General features: G+C 40.0%; 1 protein-coding gene across 4 annotated transcripts in view; it reads left to right on the forward strand.

Annotated features, from left to right (window-relative positions):
• The window catches only part of Nup160 (nucleoporin 160), a 62,505-nt gene that overhangs the window by 12,226 nt on the left and 26,752 nt on the right, over nucleotides 1–23,527 (forward strand). For 2 of the 4 annotated variants that reach the window (XM_039104890.2, XM_039104889.2), the window contains 17 exons: nucleotides 101–215; nucleotides 1,063–1,221; nucleotides 4,336–4,413; nucleotides 4,874–4,971; nucleotides 6,615–6,699; nucleotides 8,617–8,685; nucleotides 11,463–11,546; nucleotides 11,753–11,923; nucleotides 12,491–12,590; nucleotides 12,847–13,012; nucleotides 13,535–13,662; nucleotides 14,189–14,349; nucleotides 17,374–17,507; nucleotides 18,760–18,830; nucleotides 19,581–19,740; nucleotides 20,811–20,880; nucleotides 22,278–22,376. In XM_039104890.2, the coding sequence (XP_038960818.1) occupies nucleotides 101–215; nucleotides 1,063–1,221; nucleotides 4,336–4,413; nucleotides 4,874–4,971; nucleotides 6,615–6,699; nucleotides 8,617–8,685; nucleotides 11,463–11,546; nucleotides 11,753–11,923; nucleotides 12,491–12,590; nucleotides 12,847–13,012; nucleotides 13,535–13,662; nucleotides 14,189–14,349; nucleotides 17,374–17,507; nucleotides 18,760–18,830; nucleotides 19,581–19,740; nucleotides 20,811–20,880; nucleotides 22,278–22,376 (1,948 nt within the window). Of the gene's footprint in view, nucleotides 1–100; nucleotides 216–1,062; nucleotides 1,222–4,335; nucleotides 4,414–4,873; nucleotides 4,972–6,614; nucleotides 6,700–8,616; nucleotides 8,686–11,462; nucleotides 11,547–11,752; nucleotides 11,924–12,490; nucleotides 12,591–12,846; nucleotides 13,029–13,534; nucleotides 13,663–14,188; nucleotides 14,350–17,373; nucleotides 17,508–18,759; nucleotides 18,831–19,580; nucleotides 19,741–20,810; nucleotides 20,881–22,277; nucleotides 22,377–23,527 lie in introns of those variants that run through there. The other 2 variants (NM_001107744.1, XM_039104891.2) reach the window with 2 other exon arrangements.

A 23,527-nucleotide genomic window follows, 5' to 3' on the forward strand; every position in this document is an offset into this window, starting at 1 on the left:
AATATCCATTTACAATTTTATTTTGCCTATTAAATCACAAATTCTAATGATCCACTTATTTGCACTAGTGAAAAGTCTAAAGTCTGTCCTTTGTTTTTAGGGGTGACCATGGGCCTTCAGATCGTGCCCTGAGTCTTGCTGTTCATTGTGTTGAACATGATGCCTTTATTTTTGCCCTATGTCAGGATCATAAACTACGGATGTGGTCTTATAAGGTAAGTACTACATTTATGATTGGTGTAAGTTAAAATGTGTGTGTGAAGTGTGGAAGGATTGAAATCAGTCCTCATTTAGAGATGATTAGATCGTTTGGGTTGAAAATTACAATATACTTTCAGATCTTGAATTAACATTTTCCTATTTTTTATTTTGGGCCTTATATGAGTTAAAAGGGTAATATAAGACACAGTCTTCACTTAATGGCAACAACTGTTTGAATTTTTTTCTTAAGTTTATTTTATGTGTATGACTGTTTTGCCTACATGCAAATACGTAATTCATGTATCCTTGGTGTCTGTGGATGTCAGATCCTCTGAAATTGGAGTTAACAGATGGTTGTAATCCGCACAACTGTTATTAAAATGTATGTTGGGGCTGAAGAGATGGCCCTGGCTAACAGTACTTATCAGCACTGGCTCCTCTTCCCGAGGGTTGAAGTTCAATTCCCAGAATCCATATGGTGGCTCATAACTGCCTGTTACTTCATTTCCAAGCAATCCACCACCTTCTTTGGTTTCCAAAGGCACTAGGCACATAGGTATACACTAATACATGGAGGCAAAACATCTACACACATAAAATTAAGAAAAAAATTAATGCATGTTGATGATTTTCAAGATCCGGGGGATTGAGGGGGAGCTGGTACTGTTTTTTTGTTTTGAGACAAGGTCTTGCAGGGTAGCTCTGGCTCACCTGGAACTCACAAAGATCCAGCTGCCTCTACCTCCCAAATTCTAGGACTGAATGTATGTGCCTCTGCCAAACTTTTTTTTGAAAAGTTAAGGATGTATTTCTAGCTGTAGTATTCTTAGGACATCACTTATCAACTCTTCTCTTGGGCAGGACCAAATGTGCCTGATGGTGGCTGATATGCTGGAATATGTCCCTGTAAACAAAGACCTTCGGCTCACTGCAGGAACAGGACATAAGTTACGGCTTGCATATTCCCCTTCCATGGGGCTCTACCTAGGAATATACATGCATGCTCCAAAACGAGGACAGGTATGAAATTGTGTGTGTGTGTGTGTGTGTGTGTGTGTGTGTGTGTGTGTGTGTGCGTGCGTGCGTGCGTGCGTGCGTGCGTGCCTGCCTGCCTGCCTGCCTGCCTGCCTGTCTGTCTGTCTGTGAGTCTGTGTGTGTGTGTGTGTGTGTCTGTGTATTGATTTGGGGAAATATCAGGCTCATTGAGTCGACTTAAACTTTGTTTAAAATATTAAGTTGTTGGAAGGGAGATTGGGTTTTGTGGGGATACATGAATTAGAACATTGGTAAGGGGTGGTAAGGATTAAAGGGAAGTTTAAAGGGAAGTTAGATTTGAAAATCTAGGTGAAGAAGATAAAACTGCTAAAAAGGAATGCAGGTGTTAGTGTGTTAGGAAGTAGTTTTGGTGAAATTAATGTTTAGAAATAATTGTTCACCACCCAGATCCTGATGGTGTTTATAGGTAAGGCATACAGAGTGTATACAATAGTGTAATCAAATAATAAAGAGCTGTTTGTTGTGTGTTTGGCATGGTAGTATGCATTCTACATAGCAGCACTTGAACAGGCTTACTGTAATCCTATCAGACAGAGGATGTGTCTCCCTTACTTACTGGAGCTCTGATGCCCCATGCTAGGTTTTTGTCCTGCTTAGAAGTCTGGTTGGGCTCTGCTGTCCTTTCCCTGTTTGAGCCCTGAGACGCTACCCCCATTCTCCACTGTGAATGTTCTCATAACAGGGCTTAGTGGGTAAAGGTACTGTGCCTTCAAGCCTGACAACCTGAATTAGACCTCCAGGATGTAACAGTAGAAGAGAACCTCCTTAAAATCTTCTCTGTGTGACATGCACATGTTACAACACACATGAATGCTAAGAAAATAAGAGATTAAATTAATAAAATTAAATAAGCCTGGGGTTGTGATAAATATTTAATCCCAGCATTCAGAAGACTGGGACAAGAGGATTATCATGGTTTTAAGGACACACTAAGGGACATCATAAAACTGTCCAGAAGAAAAAAATGGAGTAAACTCATTTTTTGTTACAAGTCATTTGAGAAACTCATGCACTCAACTGGAATTTTCTGGATTTTGTTGTTTTGTTTGGGCTATATTCTACAATGCATATTTTACTTGAGTATGCACTTTTCTAATGGTAGACATATAACAGGAATTTTTTTAATAAAACATTTATTTTTACTATAACATACCACAATGAATAGGTGAGTTCTAATTCTTTAGCGAGTTATTGTGGTTTTAAATTCTATTGTGGTTTTTGTTCTTTTTTGAGACAGACTCTGTGTAGTATCACTGGCTGAACTGGAACTCAGAGATCCACCTGCCAAGTGCTGGGATTAAAGGTGTGCAACACTTTTTATTTTTGGTCTTCATACATGCTACATATTCACACTGTCATTGAACTATACCTTCATCCCCTACATAGATCGTTTTATTTTTTAAGATTTACTTTTGTGTGTACATATGTGTTTGTGTGAGTATACACATATATGTGTAAAAGTGCCGTGGAGTCTAGAAGGTGTCGGGTCCCTTGGAGCTGGAATTATGTGTTAATGAGATGTCTGGTGCGAGTGATGGGGCCCAGTCTCCTTAAGTCTTCTTACCTGCCAGGCTATCTCCAGCTCCCCACACATTTCATACACTTCTTTTTCTCAGAAGACGATTCAGTGTTTATTTTTTTTTCCCTTAAAGCTTGCTTGTGACGCTGGGACTATAGCTTAGCAGTAAAACTACCTACAATGAGTAAAGTCCTAGGTTCTAATCCCCACTAGTGGGGAAACAAAACAAAATTTATAATTTTCTCCTTCTAAAAAGAACATTTTTTTAAAGCCAGGCATGGCAGCACATGCTTTTCATCCCAGCACTTATAAGGCAAGGATGGGCAAATCTGAGTTTGAGGCTAGCCTGGCCTACATAGTTCCAGAGCTATATCAAAAGATCTTGTCTCAAAAAGCTTTTTTTAAAAAAAGTGGTTATAGGAGAGTGGTAACCAGACAGCTAAATGAGTACCAGTGTTTGCAGCCATGCCTGACAACCTGGGTTTGGTTTCCAGAACCTATACAATAGAGACAACCAATTCCTGCAGGTTGTCCTCCACACACACTTGAATCCTCATATATACACACATACACTAAATGTATGTAAAAAAAAAAAAAATAGGGTTGGGGATTTAGCTCAGTGGTAGAGCACTTGCCTAGCAAGCGCAAGGCCCTGGGTTCGGTCCTCAGCTCCGAGAAAAAAAAAGAACAAGAAAAAAAAGAAGATGAGGAGGCATGTCAGGTCCCCCTTTTTAAAAAAAAAGTTAACTTACTGTGAGTAGTTGCCTACCTGTGATAGAAGGCATGAAGCATTACATTGTCAGTGCACAGTGAATTTTCTTTAGTAAAAATTGTCAAAAATACTATTTATAAGTATCTTATGCCTTAATTTGTTTCTTTTTTTGTCTTTTCCTCCAGTGTAAGGGATTGAACCCAAGGCCTTACACATTTAAGGCAATGATTCTACACTGAACTAAACCTAGCCTTCAACTGCCATTTAAGAAAAACACTTTTATATGTTTATATATAATTTATACATAGTATTTGTTTTGTATATTGTGTATTTTAAATTTGTGTGCTTGCACACGCTTATGTGCACTACATACATGCAGGAACCTATGGATACTAAAAGAGGGCATTAGATCGTTGGAACTGGAGTAGTAGGAAGTGTGTGGGTGCCTGTGTATGTGCAGTGCACAATTGGGCACTCATAAACACTGAGGATCAAACAGGGTGCCATATCTTGGTTTCTAAAGTAGTAGTCATAGACTCAGAGTTATTGCAAGGCAGTACGACTGGAGTGTGAGGGATTGACAGTATGAGAGGAGCTGTTTATTGGGAGTAAAGTTTCAGTTTTGCAAGATATAGAGTCCTGCATAGGAGTAGCACAGCATTGTCAATATATATAAACTGCATTCTTAAAAATGGTTAAGATAGTGACTTTGTTATATTTTAGTTAAGTCTGGTGGCACACACCTTTATTCCCAGCACTTGGAGACAGGGGAATTGTGACTTCTCTCCATAGAAGAGTAACATGTTGATTATATGAAGTGACGAACTTTTAACTTGTTTTTCAACAGTTCTGCATTTTCCAGTTGGTGAGCACCGAGAGCAGTCGCTATAGTTTAGATCACATTTCTTCACTGTTCACTTCTCAGGTAAGTTAAACCATCCTGTGCATTTCACACAGGCATAGGAAGGAAATGTTGGCTATAGCCTGGTGCTGTTGCTTGTTTTTGTAATCAAAGCTTTTTTTGAATCTGAGGCAGTCATTTAAACACAAGAGTTCCAAATCAACTCAACAACTTTCTGTATTGCCAAGTAGAATCTCACAGCAGTGAGACTGTCTCAAAATTCCTTAACCCCATTGTGTTACTGTAGACAGTTGAGAGCTCACCATATGGGTGCTGGGAATTGAGCCAAAGTGTTTTGGGAGAGCAGTCAGTGTTCTGAACCACTGAACCATCTTTCCAGTCCCTCTTCATGTATGGAAACAGTTTAAGTTGGGTTTTATCAAGTTCATGTGGCATGTTGTGCTTTTATGTGTTTTGTTCTTGTCAATACAAACTTAGTCTCTGCTCCCTTTTTTCCCCCTTACTTTTCCCCCTTTCTTCCTAGGAGACACTGGTCGATTTTGCCTTAACCTCAACGGATATCTGGGCCCTGTGGCATGATGCTGAGAACCAAACAATTGTGAAATATATCAACTTTGAACAGTATGGAATATAACCTTTGTCTTCCTGCTTTACCCCAGACAGAGCCATACTGAGATGAGACCTTTGCATATAGAGTCACATAGTTTAGTTCAAATGATTCTGATGTTTGTCTAGATTTTTCTGAAGTGCTACCTTTTGTGGTTGTTACCTTTTGATTTTAGAGCAAATATGCTTAGGATTGAGATAAGAAAAAATACCATTATTTCTTAGGAGAGGTACCCTAAAAACAGTAGCAGTAATTTGGAATCTCACTGCTAGTACGCTAATGTCCTTATGCCCACAACTTAACAAAGACATTGAAATTCTTTTTTATTCTCAATTTCCTTAAGATTGGACATAGACTGAACTAGTATGGCACTTTGAAACTTTTTAAAACAGGAAACTTTTCTCCTCATGAGAAAATGTACTTCAGGGCTCAGAATATGGCCCAGTGCGTAGGGTGCCTTCCTTGCATTCAGATTCAGTTCCCAGCACCTCATACAAGCATGGATGCAATTCCAGAATGATGGAAGTAGAAAGCAGGAGGGTTAGGAATCTAAGGTCATCCTCAGCTACACAGTAAGTTCAGGGCTAGCCTGGAATATGTGTTACCTTGAAGGAGAGTGGGAAGGAGAGGACAAGTAAGAAGAGAAAATAAGCTGTAGAACAAAACTAGTGTTTTATGATATAAAGCTGTAATGCACAATTTAATGTCTTGATAGTCTCTACTGTTAGACATACTTTATCTAATGTACATTGGTTTACTTTTAAATTTTTTAGCTGTGGTCTCGGGCAAATGGCTCAGCAGTTAAGACTCAGACTGCTCTTCCAAAGGGTTGAAGTTGAGCCCCAGCACCCCTGTGGGTGCTTATGGATAACTGCCTGGGACTCCAGATCTGACTACAGATGGTCATGGTCCTCTTGCCTCCTGGGACACATATACTCACATGGAAATACACATACCATATACATAATTCAAAAATAGTGTTAAATTGTTTTATTGTTTAAGGATTTCTCTGAATATCCCTGGCTGGCCTCAAACTCCAAGATCCACCTGCCTCTGCCTCCCTAGTGCTGGTTAAAGGTGTGTGCCACAACACCGAGATTAATCTGGAAAAAAATAATATTTACAAATCTATTTATAAACAGATTTAAACATTTTTTTAATCAAATATATAACCACTGAAACACTCTTCATTGGCCTTTTGGCTAAGATCGAGTGTTGAAGCATCCTCCTTGTAAGATTCCTTTTGAGAAACTTTAGTAAAAGTGCTAGCTGTGGGAGCCTGACAACAATCTCCAGAATTCATGGTGAAAGGAGAGGACAGATGCACAAAATCTGTCCTCTTAGATCTCCATATATCTACTGTGGTACCTGGGTAACTGCTTTCACCACACAATAATAATGACAAAATAAGTAAATAATTTAAAACAAGATGGAGAAAGTTGAGAAAGACATTTGGCATTGAGCCCTAGCCTCCACAAGACATGCCTGTCTTTGCACCTGCACACATACAGAGCTAGTAAGAACCGATAGTAAGGACAGCAAAACTTAGTAGTAGAGTTAAGTAGTGATTGGTTGCAAGGGATTAACTGATAAGACCGATCCTACTCAGATAGTATGGGGCCATTTTTTGGTAAACTTTTGAACTTTTTTTCTATAGTAATGTTGCAGGTCAGTGGAATCCAGTTTTTATGCAGTCTCTACCAGAAGAAGAAATTGTCATCAGAGACGATCAAGACCCCAGAGTAAGTTCATTAACTGTTATGTTATTGTAAGAACCACTTGTATTAGTTTTTACCCTCAGGTAATTTGAACTGACTGAAACGAGAAGGCAAATACACTGGCTTTATGAGGCCGAGATGTTCAGCATCTGCTCTCAGAGGGCTGGCGTAGTGTTTTCAAGGCTTTATCTCTTTATTCTGTTTCCTTCCTTCCTGTTTTTGGTCTCAGTACCTCTTGCCCTGACAAAGCTACATTCTGTGTGTTTAGCTGTCCTGTGTCCTTGTGATGAATTAGCATGGCCTGGGTAATATGTTCGTTTCTAATGTGTTCACTGATGAGAATGGATGTTCTGGGCTAGTGTGACACATGTCAGGAGACAGCACTACAGTTAGTTCTCTCTTCACCATGCAGGTCCCAGTGGCGCTGTGGTCATCAGGCTTAGTGGCGAGGGCCTTTACAGTGTTAGCTGCTGAGCCATTTTCATGACTGAGAATTTTATTTTATGTACATGGCATTTTTTTTCCTTGCATGTATGTATGGGTACCCTGTGCTCACCTGATGCCCACAGAGTTCAAAATGGAGTGTTGGATTGTCGGGAACTAGAGTTGTAGATGGTGGTAAGCTGCCATATGTGGGCTAAGAACCAAAGCTGGTTCCTCTGTAAGAGCAACAAGTGCCCTTAACTACTCAGCCCCCAGCTCCCAAACCTTTCAGTTGACATAATAATTATATACATTTGTGAAATATAGCATGATAATGATTATGGAACCATCATTATAGTAATTAGTATTACCATCTGCTTAAACATTCTGTGGAGTTCAGATAAATTCTGAAGAATATAGCTTGATTGTAGAGAACTTGTGTATGTCAAACCTGGGTTCAATCCAAAGCACCTTATCAGGGGTTTACAAATCTGATAAAGGGTAGAGTAGTGGGCAAAGGTCTTTAATCCCAGTACTTGGGAGGCAGAGACAAGCAGAGTTCCAAGACAGCAAGAGCTATGCAGACAAATTCTATCTCAAAAACAAAACAAAACAAAACAAAACAACATTCTGGTAAAGGTAATGTGCAGTAAAGCATAATAGGCCAGTCTTCATGTTTTAAAAAATATCTCTAGGCTAAATGAAAAAAAAAGTTGCTAGTTGATGCCTTAGTGAGCTAAGCTGAAATGACGAGGGTTGTCACCCCTGGAACCCCCACTTTAAGTATCAGAAATTGAATGTTGCTCAAGAGACTTCCTTGGTAATGGTTACTCATTACTACAGTTAACAAAGACTAGCTTTTGGGTTTTGTTTAAAGCCAAAGTCACATCCTGATCATTAGTAGCCTTTATTCCATCGTACTCGTGTAATCACCCACCAAGAAGCTAAGTGGAAGAACCTCTGATGAGGCTCACTCAGACTTGACGCTTAGAAGTAAATCTGGTTCGTGAGACTTGTTCAAAATAATGAGGCAGCATGGACTTTTCTATTCTAGTCTATACTCTATTAGTTTTCGCAGTTTATTTTGTTAGATTTGGATTACCTACTGTCAGTTTCTTTTATATGTGAGTCCTTGTGAAGATGGTTTTAAAATCAACTTGTTCTAACTTGTTACGCTCTTTTACCAATGCATAGTATCAGCAGGCTGGGTCCACCCTTTGCATTTAAGCTTGGCAGCTGACACCTTTGTTTTGCAGTGGGACCCAGTAGGGCTCTATAAGAATGGGTATCATTCAGGAGGGTGTAGAGCTTGACCCTGTTTGACAGCAATTGCAGTCTTCACTTACACTGTAAAGACATGTCTCTGCAGTGTAACTTGTTACTGCTCAAGTGTGGAAGGGCAGAGTGTGCAGTTCATGTAGTACAAATCCATGTGTTGGGGGTCACAGATTCTTTTGTATTTTTTACAATTTCATCTTTTTCAGAATCATAATAGCTTTTGTTTTAATTGTCTAATAGGAAATGTATTTGCGGAGCCTTTTTACACCAGGACAATTCATAAATGCAGCTTTATGTAAAGCTTTACAGGTAAGCAAGAAAATATCTAATGTTTACTTGAAATTCCTGATTTTATTGCTGTGTTGAAAATTATTCATTTACTTTTATTTATATATATGTGTGTGTATATATATTTGCTTGTAAGTACTATTGTAATTTGTTTTAACATTCTTTACACAAAATAAGAATCCTGGCTGAGCACTACCTAAAGACTATACATGGACTGACCCTGGACTCTGACCTCATAGGTAGCAATGAATATCCTAGTAAGAGCACCAGTGGAAGGGGAAGCCCTGGGTCCTGCTAAGACTGAACCCCCAGTGAACTAGACTATGGGGGGAGGGCGGCAATGGGGGGAGGGTGGGGAGGGGAACACCCATAAGGAAGGGGAGGGGGGAGGGGGATGTTTGCCCGGAAACCGGGAAAGGGAATAACACTCGAAATGTATATAAGAAATACTCAAGTTAATAAAAAAAAAAATAGAATTTAAAAAAAAAAAAAAAGAATCCTGGCTGAGAAATAGGAGTAGGAAATGCTTTCCCAAATAATTAGGGGAGCATGCCACAGTCCAGATTGTGTGCCAACACTATTGTAAAAAGAAATTATTCTATACTGCATATAGTCTTTATACTTGAAAGAAACTTATAGGTTAGTTTTTAGATTAGTTATGATTGATTATATGTTGTTTATACCCTTTTGTTAGTACAGTGACAGTCCAAGTTCAGGGTTCAGAGTATAGGCAACTCAAAATATTTTAGCTTCAAGCTAAATACATGACTACAATCCCAAGATTCAGGAGGCTGAAGCAGAAGGATAATGAATCAGAGGCAGCTGTCTATATTGAATAGTGAAACTGTCTCAGAAAATATTTTGTTTTCACTCATGACTTAGACTTGTTTACTATTTTACAAAAATTGTTTTTTGTTATTTGTTTTGTTTTTGGGGTAGAACTTGAACTTTTGATCCTTTTGCCTCTACCTCCCTGTAGTTGGGATTAATTATGTACACAGCAGGTCCACTGCAAGATCCTTTCCAGTTCCTTAAATACAAGTTGCTATCTTCAGAAACACCTGAAGAGGGCATCAGATCTCATTATGAGTGGTTGTGAGCCATCATGTGGTTGCTGGGATTTGAACTTAGGACCTCTGAAAGAGCAGTCAGTGGTTTTTTGTTTGTTTGTTTGTTTGTTTTTGGTTCTTTTTTTTTTTTTTTTTTTTTTTTTGGTTCTTTTTTTTCGGAGCTGGGGACCGAACCCAGGGCCTTGCGCTTCCTAGGTAAGCGCTCTACCACTGAGCTAAATCCCCAGCCCGCAGTCAGTGTTCTTAGCCACTGAGCCATCTCTCCAGCCCACAAATAGATTTCTTTCCCACTTTCTTCCCTTCCCCTTTCTTGCTATTGTGAATTTTTTGGGGTGTGTGTGTGTGTGTGTGTGTGTGTGTGTGTGTGTGTGTGTGTGTGTGTGTTTTGATTGCACGTGTATCTGTGTATCACATGCTTCCTATGTATGCATGAGGAAGTGGTGATCATCTATATGGGTACAGAAACTTGAACTACTAGTCCTTTGCAAGAAAAGCAAGTGCTTTTAACCACCAAATCAATTCTGCACAACACACCATAGGGGGGCGGGGTTCGTTGTGGTTGCCTTGTCTGTCCTAGAACTAACTCTTTAGTCCAGGCTGGCCTTGAACTCCAGAGATTCTTCTGCCTGGTGTTGTGTTTTAAAGACAATCTTGACTATATAGCTTAGACTAGCTTCCTATTCCCCCTGTACACCAGGTTGGCCTTGACTTTGATCTTCCTGTCTTCATTTCTGAAGCACTAGAATTACCGGTGTGACAGTTTATAGGCCTTTGACTTTTCTTCAGGGTAGGTACATCTGTTTATCTGGTTACTGTGTGTTTTTTGTTTTCTCTCTGATAAAACTACATGATCACTTCAGAGTAAAGTGGTCTGTTTAGCTTCTCATCACCATTTTGTCCTTGTTCATAATTACTAGTTGGGTTGTTTTGTTTGTTTGTTTGGTTGGTTTTTATTTTTCGAGATAGGGCTTTTCTCTGTAGCCCTGACTATCATAAATCTTGCATCTTGCTCTGTAGACCAGGCTGGCCTCAAACTCAGATCCGCCTATCTCTGCCTCTTTAGTACTGGGATAAAAGTTGTACAGTAGCATTTTTTATTGTATCTACTATATAATTAGGATATAAAAACATTATTAATGCATTTATGAAATTACTGTTAGACTCTTTCCTTGGAGAGTGCCCACCATCATCCCTAGCTTTCTCTTATGTGTAGTCTTGTGCTTTGAGTCTTTGACCTCCCATAGACCCTTCTCTCCAAATGGGCAATAGTTATTTTCATTTTTTTTTTAAAGATTTATTTATTCATTTATTATATATAAGTACACTGTAGCTGTCTTCAGATACACCAGAAGAGGGCATCGGATCTCTTTACAGATGGTTGTGAGCCACCATGTGGTTGCTGGGAATTGAACACAGGACCTCTGGAAGAGTAGTTGTGTGCTCTTAACCATTGAGCCATCTCTCCAGCCCCCGTTATTTTCATTTTAATTGATTTTTTAAAATGATCGTATGTACTTTATTATAATTCTTTTGGAAACAGATTTCTGGAAGTTACTCTGGTCTATACTTTGTTATTGCTGTTAGAAATCATCTGTGCAGTATTAGAGGAGATGCTCCTGGCATTTCTGAGGTTGCAGTGTGGTTGAATATTGCCTTAGGGACTTTTAGGCCAGACTTCCTTCAGTTTGAGTATTTTATAATATTGTGAAATTTTTCTTTTAATTTTAGATTTTCTGCCGGGGTACTGAGAGGAACTTGGATCTTTCATGGAGTGAACTAAAAAAGGAAATTACTTTAGCTGTTGAAAATGAGGTGAGGTGTTGGGTAAGAGCGGGAATGATGTTGTCTGTCTTGTTGAACTGTCAGATTTGATCATTTTTATCAAGTTAGTAGAAAGTATAAAAAGCCTTTTCATTAGGGAGTTTGAGAGATATTTACATATCCCATAGGATTTAATATATAAGAAATATTTTGTAGAGGAAAAATCCCAAAAGGTTTAACTTCTCTTTGTTTATCAGCTCCAAGGAAGTGTAACCGAGTATGAATTCTCCCAGGATGAATTTCGTACTTTACAACAGGAATTCTGGTGCAAGTTCTATGCCTGCTGTCTCCAGTATCAGGAAGCCCTCTCCCACCCTCTTGCTCTACATTTGAATCCTCTCACAAACATGGTGTGCCTTCTGAAGAAAGTAAGGGGGCTGGAGCATTCAGAGCTCCTCTGCAAAGTTCACTTAGTCTGTATTGATGCACTTTCAAGTCACAAAAATAACATGACAGCTCAGGCCTGTATAGCCTAACTTTTGAGAGACTACATGGGAATGCCAGTATGATTCCAGGTCAGCCTGGCCTATAGTAAGACTCTGCTTCAACAGACTAACAAAAACAATAATAATGATAACACAAGAATTTCTGTATCTCCTTCACCCATTCTCATTGGTTGTTAGCTTCGATTTTGGTGAGAGTGTTGGTTGGTAGCTGGATGGATTTCTCCTTCCCCTTCCCCCTCTTCCATTCCCCCCCCCACTCCCCTTCCCCCTCTTCCCCTTCCCCTTCCCATCCCTATCCCCTCCTCCTTTTTCTCCTCCTCCTCTTCCTTCACAGTAGCTCACACTATTGTTCTTTCTTTCTCCTCCTCTGCTATGTATACATATTACATATTGCACAGTTTGTTGTTATATGATACATTATGGATTATAAGTTACATGTTTTCTTTTTGAATTATTTAAAAGAAAATAACTGAAAGTTTGTACTTGCAGGGGTACCTGTCTTTCCTGGTCCCATCTTCCTTAGTAGATCATTTATATCTCCTGCCTGATGAGCACCTTCTGACAGAGGATGAGACGACCATATCGGATGGTAGTAATTTTTCTGTCTATAGTTGATCCCCTTCGTATATGAATCTTATGTTTTATCAACTTAACATTTATCAGTACCACTGTGGTCTGTCCTGAGGAGTTTACCTCACTCTCTGAAGAATCTGGAGAGTCTTAATACCTATGCTATGGGAAAGGGATCCCTCCTATCTAATTATCCTAATATCTGATGTCTCTTAATGCATTAATCAGTAGACCTTCACGGCTTCAGACGTCAATGTTAACACTCTCTCCCACAGATGCAGATGTGGCACGGGATGTCTTATGTCTTATCAAATGCCTCCGGATGATTGGGGAGTCAGTTACCATGGATATGGCAGTTTTGATGGAAACCAGTTGTTACAACTTGCAGTCTCCAGAGAAGGCTGCAGAACACATTTTGGAAGATTTGATCACTATTGATGTGTAAGGAGAATTTAGGGTAAAGTACATTTCCTAATGGAATTCAGCAATGTTGTTACCACAGATTTTTTAATATGTGGTCAAGTATATATAAAATCATGATTTAATGCTAAAGTAATTTTCTTTGATTCTAAATAGGTATGTGTGTGTGTGTGTGTGTGTGTACGAACCTGGACCTTGGGCATTCTAGGCAAGCGTTCTCCTAAACTACATCTGCAGTCCCTGTTTCAGATGTTACAGGGGACTATAAATGCAAATGTTAACATATTCAGCTCTAAAAATAAATTCATAAAGTATTATAATCCCTTAATTGAGCTGTATTTCTTTTTAAAAAAAAAAAAGCAAACAAGTATTTTCCTTGCATTGATTTTCGTGGGTCATTCCTAAAAAGTTGAGGGGGATTTTATGTGGACTCTGAGTATCTTATGCCAGAGGGATTATCTCTACCACTGTACTGTGAGCAGCTCACATAGAGCCTGTCTTAAGTGTTGTCAGTAGTAACAGGAGTTTCTCATTGTCATGTAGAGAAAATGTGATGGAAGACATTTGTAGTAAACTGCAAGAGATCAGAAACCCCGTCCATGCCATTGGGCTTCTCATACGGGAAATGGATTATGAAACGGAAGTGGAGATGGAAAAGGGATTCGATCCAGGTAAACAACAAAACAACAGCGATGTGGGCTCAGATCAAGAGTCTGTTCTTCCAGAGGAACTGAGGCTACCTCCCAAAACCCACCTCAGGTGACTTACAACCAGCTCCAGAGGAATCTGACACCCATGGTCATGTGCACATACCCACATACAGATAGATACACTTATACGTAGTTAAAAATAACAAAGCCAGGCATGGGGGCACGCCTTTAATCCCAGCACTCAGGAGGCAGAGGCAGGCAGATCTCTGAGTTCCAGGCCAGCCAGGATTACACAGAAAAACCCTGTCTCAAAAAAATATTAAATGATGTATTTAGTTCCCTTTTCCTTTTAAAATTACATTTATTTATTTATGTACATGCATGCACACATATGCTATGGTGCATAGACAGATCAAAGGACAATGTGAAGGGGTCAACTTTTCCCTACCACATGGGTCCCTGGGAATTAGTTTATCGGGGTTGGCAGCAGGTTCCTTTACCTGCCGAGCCATCTTGTCAGCCTTTAACTCCATTTTTCTTGTTACAGCTCAGCCTTTGAATGTTCGAATGAATCTTTCCCAGCTCTATGGTAGTAGCACAGCAGGATATATTGTGTGCAGAGGTGTGTATAAAATTGCCAGCACTCGCTTCCTGATCTGCCGAGACCTCTTGATCTTACAGCAGCTGTTGACAAGACTAGGAGATGCAGTAAGTACCTGACAGGCTGGAGACTTGCCTGGATTCGCTGCTTTCTCCCTGCGCTTAGCCTAAGCAAAACTCTGTGAGCACCAGCAGAGAGGAGTAGTAGCAGTTACTTTGTCATCCATGTGACAAGACCTCCAACAGAAGCAACTTACGGAAGAAGGCTTTGTCCTGATTTGCTGTTGGAGGTCTAGTCTGTTGTGACTTGAGGAGTGTAAGGTCACATTGCCTCCACAGTCAGGAAGCAGAGAAAACTGCTTGCCCTCAGCTCACAGTCTGTGTACAGCTGAGGCTTCAGAACAAAAAAACATTTCAAATGCTGATTGTAAACATGGGAAGTAGATAAAGAGAGGTGCATAGAAAGAAAGACACCCAGGTGTGGGTGTGGGCTTTTCTAAGAGAGGGCTGCTAGTTATTATTTCGTCCCCCTTACTGAGTGTTCAACGCCACCCATGGGATAGTCCCAGATACAGTCAAGGTGGACCATCCCTCTTCAGTTAAATCTTGTTTTTTTTTTTTCTTTAGTTTAGCCTTATTATAAATCCAGAGGTGAATTTCCTGATGATTCTAAATCTCAAGTTGATAAGATTAATCATCATATAAATAGAAATAAACATAGAATGCACTTGGACTCTCTGTGAAGCAGATTACTGTTCTAACCTCTGCCTACTTAGTGTTGCAGAAATTTTGCAGGTCAGCTCCTACTACCACTGTAGATGCAATAACAACTTCAAGTGTAGAGGATAGGACTGCCGTGAACAGTTAGAGCCTGCAGAGTTTGTCGCTCTGAGCCTTTCTGCTCCTTTTTATGCCTCTTTTTCCATCTCTTCTTTCTCATACCACCAAACTCCGTTGCCGTCAGAATCCTGGTGGCATTACAGACCATGAATGTACTGTGTAAAAGATTACCTTTTTCCCCCACAATTGAATCTTTTTGTTCCTTGAACACTCCAGGGCTGAGGATCAAACCCAGGACCTCAGACCCATGTGTCTCTAAGTTGATAAATGCATTCAAATCTGATAAGGAAACAGTCAGACTAGACAAATTTATGTTAATGTATAAAGAGCTAAGACTTATAAGGCTCCTAGAGTGTTGTTTTTTTTTTTTTTTTTTTTTTTTTTGGTTCTTTTTTTCGGAGCTGGGGACCGAACCCAGGGCCTTGCGCTTCCTAGGTAAGCGCTCTACCACTGAGCTAAATCCCCAGCCCCTGATTTTTTTTAAATAATTTTTTTTTTTTTTTGGTTCTTTTTTTCGGAGCTGGGGACCGAACCCAGGGCCTTGCGCTTCCTAGGTAAGCGCTCTACCACTGAGCTAAATCCCCAGCCCAAATAATTTTTTTAAGACTCATTTTTATTTCAGCTAGGTGGTGTTGGTGGCACACACCTTTAACACAGCACTGTAGAGGCAGAGGCAAGTGGATCTCTGTGAGTTTGAGGCCAGCATGGTCTATGTAGAGAGTTCTGTGACATCCAGAACTATATAGAAAGACCTTGCTTTGAGAAAACAAACAAAAAAATATATACTTTCACTTTTTCATATGCATGAGTATTTAGCCTGTATGTATATATGTGCACTGTGTGCATGCTTGGTGCCCTCAAAGGTCAAATAAAGGCATCACATTCCTTGAACTGGACTTCTGATTGGTCGTGAGCTAGGAACTGAACCTGGGTCCTTGGCGAGAGCAGTCAAGTGTTATTACCCTCTGAGTTTCTAGCCCCAGGAAGTTAATTTTGAAAGCCCTCCCCAAAAGAAATAGGAAACTATTTAAGAACCTCACTTAGATGAGCTCTCAATAAACTTTGTTGGTTTACTTATTAAACAGGACTTACTATTTAGACCAGGGTAGCAAACTACAGAAGTCATTCTGCCTCTATTGCGATTAGAGGCCTGTGCCACCATGCCCAGCTCCTTTGCCTGGTTTTCAGTAAACACAGAAGCAATAAATGTTAGTGTGGAACCTTTATGAAATGCACGTGAGCTACACAGCAGTCATCCGTAGTCACGCACAGTAACAACACAGTATGCATTTTGCCATGTACGCTTTTCTGTGAAAATAGCCTTCTTGTTTATAGAACTAGAATATCTTAGTATCTTAGTAGCTACCTAGTACAATTTTACTCAACTTACTCAACTATTCTTTTTTGCTATCTAGGATATTGTTGTTTTTGTTTTGTTTTGTTTTTCTTTTTGGTAAGTGTCAGGAGTTAAAATAGGGTTTCCTAGAGCCTCAAACTCGCTGTATAGCTGAGGCTGTTCTTTTTTTTTTTTTTTTTTTTTGGTTCTTTTTTTTTTTTTTTTTTTGGTTCTTTTTTTTCGGAGCTGGGGACCGAACCCAGGGCCTTGCGCTTCCTAGGCAAGCGCTCTACCACTGAGCTAAATCCCCAGCCCCGAGGCTGTTCTTTAACTCCTAATCTTCCTGTCCCGGTGTCCAAATACTAGGAAACTAGCCATTGACCACCAACACCCTACTACCAGGTCTTTAACATCTCTAGAGTGAGTTCTGAGAAGTAGAGTTGATAGTCAGGGGCTGTACACACTTTTAAGACTGGGCATCATTGACAAATTTGCGCCTGTTAGTCAGACCTGTCTTCACATAAACAGCAGACATAACAGAAGAGACTTAGATTTCTCTGTTCCTTTATTTCTTTTCACCATCAGCTTCCATGAGTCAGAAAAGTGTTTTGAGCCATGTGTGGTGGTACAAACCTTTAATCTCAGCACTCAGGAGGAGAGGCAGGTAGATCTCTGAGTTTAAAGCCACCTGATCTACATAGTGAGTTCTAGATAGCCAAGACTATGAAAAGAAGCCCTGTCTCAAAAAAACAGAAAAGAAACTTGGTTTGGTGGTGGTGGCTGTATTTGTTTGTTTTGACTGTTACTGTTCAGCAAATACTTCCTAGTTGCTACACAAAAATGTAGCATGTGTGTTGCCTTTACAATACTGTTTGCTTAACTGGATTGCTTTATTTGACCTCTCCTGAACCTCCAGAGCCACCATTCCTAACAGCTTACCGTTCTTGCTGTCATAGGTGATCTTAGGAGCTGGTCAGCTCTTTCAAGCTCAGCAAGACCTGCTGCATCGCACAGCTCCCCTGCTCTTGTCTTATTACCTCATTAAGTGGTCAAGTCAGTGCTTGGCAACCGATGTCCCAGTTGACACACTGTGAGTTTCATTATTATTTTTATTTCTTTTAAGTTATTTAAAATAGGTTGTTGGATTTGTTTTTACCTTTAAGAATCACAAAGGTTGAGACTGGAGAGATAATGCCCCGTTCTTGCCTCCACTGGCACTGCACAAATGTGGTGTACATGCATAATATACAGGCAAGACACCCTTACACAAAAAATAAAATTTAAAAGGAATTATATTTATTTTAAAAAAGAATTAGGGCTGGAGAAATAGCTCAGTGGTTAAGAGCACTGACTGCTCTTCCAGAGGTCCTGAGTTCAACTCCCAGCAACCACATGGTGGCTTACAACCATCTCTAATGAGATCTGCTGCCCTCTTCTGGAGTGTCTGAAGACAGAAACAGTGTACTCACATAAATTATTTCTAAAAAAAAAGAAAAAATGTGTAGGTCTTTCATTTTGTTTGTTTGTTTGTTTGTTTTTTCCGTAGCTGGGGACTGAACTCAGGGTCTTGCGCTTGCTAGGCAAGTGCTCTACCGCTGAGCTAAATCCCCAACCCCCTTTTATTTTTTTTTTTTAACGATTAAAGTAATACTTTATTTTGTATAAACCATACACAAAATGGTTGTTAGAAGTAGACTGAACTTTATATGCAAAGAAGAAATAAAAGTCCTTTGACTGCAGTGTGTTCCTGTTTCTTTTCCTGTTGCTCTGATAAAATATGCTGAAAAAGACATCTCAAAAGAGAACAGGCTTGTCTTGGTCCACAGTTCAAGGATAAAGGCCCTTATGTCAGTAGGATCTTGAAGCAGCTGGTCACATCTACACTCAATAAGCAGAACACATGACTGCATGCTTGGTGCCCAGCTCCCTTTCTCCACGTTGTATAGTCCAGAACCCCTGCCTAGGGAATAGTCTCAGGCATGAGTAAGATGGGTCCGCTCACGTCAGATAATGCACTAGAGAATCCCCCACGGGTACTCTTTGGAGACAGCCTTAGTCTAGCTGACCCTTCACTGGGATGCATGAATATTGCGTCCTGGTTGATTCTAGTTTCTGTAAAGTTGACAGTACTGTCATTAGTCAGTGAGCTCTGGCACACAAGTGTCTTTGAGCAGCCCTTGAGTAATGTGATAGACAACAGTCTAAATCCTGAATCCTGTTTTCTGACCTTTTTAAGCTTTCAGTGGAATTCTTATATGTACTATATTAATTAAATCAACAATATAAAATAAATTTAGAAATATAGTATTTAACAGAGTATTTGTTTTCTCTTTTCTTCACAGGGAGTCTAATCTACAACATTTGTCAGTACTGGAACTAACTGATTCTGGTGCCTTAATGGCAAATAAATTGGGTAAGGAGTAGGACATATATATATTTGCTTTAATTTGGGGGTTTATTGTGTATTTATTAAAATGACCTTTTGTCACCTTTATTGTAGACATGGCCTTGCTCTTTGCTTTTGTGCCATAAGCAACCTGTGGCCTGAGACCTGTGGTTGTGGCAAGTCATCTGGGAAGATGTAGTCCCAGATCAGGCGTAAATGGTGTTGTAGGTGTATGTGTAGCACAAATAAGCACTGTTGGGAAGATCATAGAAAACCAGCAAGAGAATCAGAATCTTGCGTTTAGTGTTTCTTACATTGCTTTTTTATCCATTGTTTTTTGACACTCCAGTAATTAATTCAACAAAATCATTTTAAAATTCTACTCACTTCTAACTTTACTAAGTGGCTTTCATACTTTTTTTTTTTTTTCTTTTCTTTTCTTTTCTTTTTTTTCCGGGGCTAGGGACCAAACCCAGGGCCTTGCGCTTCCTGGGCAAGCGCTCTACCACTGAGCCAAATCCCCAACCCCGTGGCTTTCATACTCTTATCTCATCTTTCAGGCTCTCTCATTCATGCTTCAGAATGTACCTAGAGAATTTGTTTGAACTAAAAGGTGGAATCTTGGAACTATTGTAAAAGGTCTCTGGATAAGTTGCTTAACTATAGTAAAATCATGAAATGATTTGTGTTGCTTTTTCATTGTGTATGTACAGCATGACAGTTTGCAGACTGTTTTCATTGCTATGCTACTAATGATACCCATGTGTTTCTTTTAAGTCTCTAGCCCTCAGACAATTATGGAGTTATTCTTCCAAGAAGTTGCAAGAAAACATATTATATCTCATCTCTTCTCTCAGCCCAAAGCCCCTCTAAGCCAAACTGGACTGAATTGGCCTGAAATGGTTACTGCAGTTACCGGCTATTTGTTACAGCTTTTGTATCCTTTTGCTTGAAAACCAGGTGACAAGTTATTGTCCTTTAAAGCCTTTATTCTTGCCGTGTAATGAAGTTTTCTTTCTCAGTGCTGGAGACCATGCAACACAAGCTAGACAAGTCTGTTAACACATAGCTAGCTACATCTCCAGACCCATTAGGGACATTTAAACATTTTTAAAATAAGGTGGGGAAAGATGGCTCAGTGGTTAAGAGCATGTACCTGAGGACCTAAGTTCAGTTCCCAGCAGCCACAGCTCTAAACTGCCAGAAACTCCATCTTCAGAGGATCCAACTTCCTTTTCTGGCCTCGGAAGGCAAACAGCCCTTTCTTATGTGCACATGCCGTACACAGATGAATTGCATGCTTACTCCCCAAATAAAAGAGGACAGTATTTAAAATACCCCTTTTTGTTATTGTTTGAGACAGGTCTCACTATGTAGCCCTGGCTAGCCTAGAACTCACTCTGTAGACCAGGCTGGACATGAACTCACCTGCCTGTCTCTCAAGTGCTAGGATTGAAAGCATGGGCCATCACACCTGGCTCTGGTTTTGGGGGGTTTTTGTTTGGTTAGTTGGTTGGTTTTTGTTTTTGTTTTTTTATTTTCCTCCCTTCCATGAGTTCTTAAAGCTTTCACAGCTAGCTAGTCGCAGACTAAGCCCAGGGCTTTTCTTGTTTGCTTGGTTTATTTTTGGTTTGTTTGTTTGTTTGTTTATTTAATGTTTTTAGCTCTATTTTATGCTTACTTTATAAATATGGGTGTTTTGCCTATGTATGTGTTTTGCACACGACTTGCAGTGCTCATGAATGCTAGAGAGGGCATTGGATCCTCTAGAGCTGGAGTTACAGATGATTGTGAGCCATCTGATAGTAGGTGCTGGGAATTGAACCCAGGTCTTCTGGAAGAGCAACAAGTGTTCCTAACCTCTGAGACAACTCACCAGCCCACTCTTACTTGTTTCTGATTAAACCGTTTCAGTGACTCTTCTGAGTTTGATACCCATTAATGTGGATATTTTTAAGTTTTACTCAAAGACAGGGAAAAAGCAAAATTCCTTAATATGGTTACTAGATGGCCTAGCAATCCTGGTTGTCTCTTTCTAGAATGTTTGATGGGAAATTGCCAGTATGTACAATTGCAGGTGAGTTTTGTTGAACATTTCTTACTATTCTTATAAAGAAGGGCATTGATAGATTATTTATCTATCTTACTGTTAACTATATTTTAATTGTACTGTTAGCAAGAATTACAAAAACTAAACTTGATTATGCCAAGACATGGCCCAATAGAATATTCATTCTCTTCTCTCTTCCTCCTCCTCTGCTCCCCCGCCCCTAAGTCCTAATTATTAAACCTAGGGCCTTGACTATGATAAAAAACAAAAAAACAAAAAACCTGAAACCTTCTCTCAAAAAAACAAACAGAAAAGAGAAAACTGTGCCACTGAGCTATATCCCTAGACCCTAGAGAATGACTGAGGCAACCATAATCCCTCTGGGAGTCAGAATTGGTACAATTCTAAGATAACATAGAAGTCACTTAGTCAAATGACATCTCAAGGATTTTTGTGGCCTAAAAGTAATGCTCAACATTTTAAGGGGAAAGGACTTGGGCTAAGTAAAACGTAAAATCTGGGAGCTTCAAGGCTCACCAGACAGAAAAGGATCTCCAGTTATAAAACTCTATCCATTCCCAGCATTCCTGGAAGAACAGCCAAGCATGTCAATTGAAATGACAAGCTGTGGCTTCTCTAGTGCTTACCTGGGTGTACAGGCCTTGTATACCCTCTACACCCCTGCATGTTTGTCTCTGTACCACGGGCTGCCTAGTGCCCATGGAGAGCAGAAGGTATTGAATCCCCTGGAACTGGAGTCATGGACTACCTTTTGGAAGCTTGGAACTGACCGCAGGTTCTCTACAAGGAGAAGTGCTCTAAACCACTGCGCTATCTCTAAGCTTGGGAATGGGCATCACCACTCTTTCTCACCTATGGAGCTGACCTCCATGCCAGCTTCCCTATGTCTTTGTCTTTGTTTTCCATTCTTCCTCCTTTAAGTAGCTGACTACCCTGGGATTTTTCTTTTAGACTCTAGTAAACTTGTCTTCAGATTCAAAAAGAAAACTTTCAGATTCTCATTAGGTTTTCTTTAAAATAAAACAAACCATTTATATATAAATCCTTTATTGGACTATACTCACTGAATATGGGAACACCAAAAATTGGGAAATTGCTTAGCTGTGAAGTATGTGTGTTTACCTGTGTGTAGACTCCTTTACTTGCTGTGTTGCCCAGGCTGGCTCCAACTCTTGATCACAGCGATCTTCCCATCCATTTTTGAACTAGTTATGATTATAGGCTTGCGCCACTACCCCTGGCCCTGCTTTCTTATGGTCCATAGGAAATATACTCACTGGATTCCTTTTTCTTTTTTGAGTATTTTGGAAATAAAGCCTGGTGTTCTCCTGTGAAGAACTTAGAAATGGCCGTCCTTATGTAATGCTTATTTTCTAGTCAGAGTCGTCTTTTATGTCTTCTAGGATTACATCCAACTACTGCATCCCTGGTGTCAAGTCAATGTTGGATCATGTCGCTTTATGCTGGGACGGTGTTACCTAGTTACAGGAGAAGTACAGAAGGTAAATTGCATTTGAGTGGTGAGCAAGCTAGTGTAAGGAGGACACCTGGGTTCCATCTATCTAGGATAGGGAATGGGAGGCACAGAATCTTATGGAAGCAGTTAGAGAAGACTGACCAGTGAAGGACATGGTATGCGTGTCAGGATTTGCCAACTACCCATACTTTGTTAGTACAGTGAAGTAAGAAGAAAGCATTAAAATCCCTCTGCCCCCGTGCAGATGTTTTTAGGAATTAGTGATACTTTTGGTTAGTTTGTCGATTGGATTGTTTGTTTTATTTTTTTTTTCTTCTTTTTTTTTTTTTTTTTTTTTTTTTTCTTTTTTTTCGGAGCTGGGGACCGAACCCAGGGCCTTGTGCTCACTAGGCAAGCGCTCTACCGCTGAGCTAAATCCCCAACCCCTATTTTATTTTGTTTTGTTTGAGACAGTTTCTCTGTATAGACCATGCTGGCCTGGAACTCAGAGATCTCCCTGCCTCTGCCTCCTGGTACTGAGATTAAAGGCCTGCACCACCACCACTTAGTGATGTATTCTTTAAAGTTGTATTCACTTAGTTGGAGCTGGTTCTGCACTTAAGAGCACAGGCTAGGGGTTGAGGATTTAGCTCAGTGGTAGAGCGCTTGCTAGCAAGCACAAGGCCCTGGGTTCGGTCCCCAGCTCCGAAAAAAAGAAAAAAAAACAAAAGAGCACAGGCTGTTCTAACACAGTATCCAGGTTTAATTCCCATTCCCTGTGATAGCCCACAACCAAGTGTAACCACAGCTCCAAGGGAATCTGAAGCCTTTGGCAAGTGTTGCACAAAAATACACACAGGCAAAACTCCCATCTCTAATCATGTTAAGAAGAGAAAACTGAGCTGGTGAGCAGTCATAGACCTACCAGTCATGTCCTTTAGTGGTAATATACTGCTGTAGTTACTTTGTTACAAATGTATTAAACAAAATCATCAAGATGAATATTTTTTTAAGTTTTTAAAAACCCAGTAGACTTCTTATTAAACTTTACACGTATGTGTGAGATACTAGTGATTAAATCTACAGCCTTTAGAAAGGACTGAAGGGGGTTGGGGATTTAGCTCAGTGGTAGAGCGCTTGCCTAGCAAGTGCAAGGCCCTGGGTTCGGTCCCCAGCTCCGAAAAAAAGAAAAAAGAA

This window comes from Rattus norvegicus, chromosome 3 (genome assembly GCF_036323735.1).
Source record: "Rattus norvegicus strain BN/NHsdMcwi chromosome 3, GRCr8, whole genome shotgun sequence".
In the NCBI taxonomy this organism is placed as follows: Eukaryota; Metazoa; Chordata; class Mammalia; order Rodentia; family Muridae; genus Rattus; species Rattus norvegicus.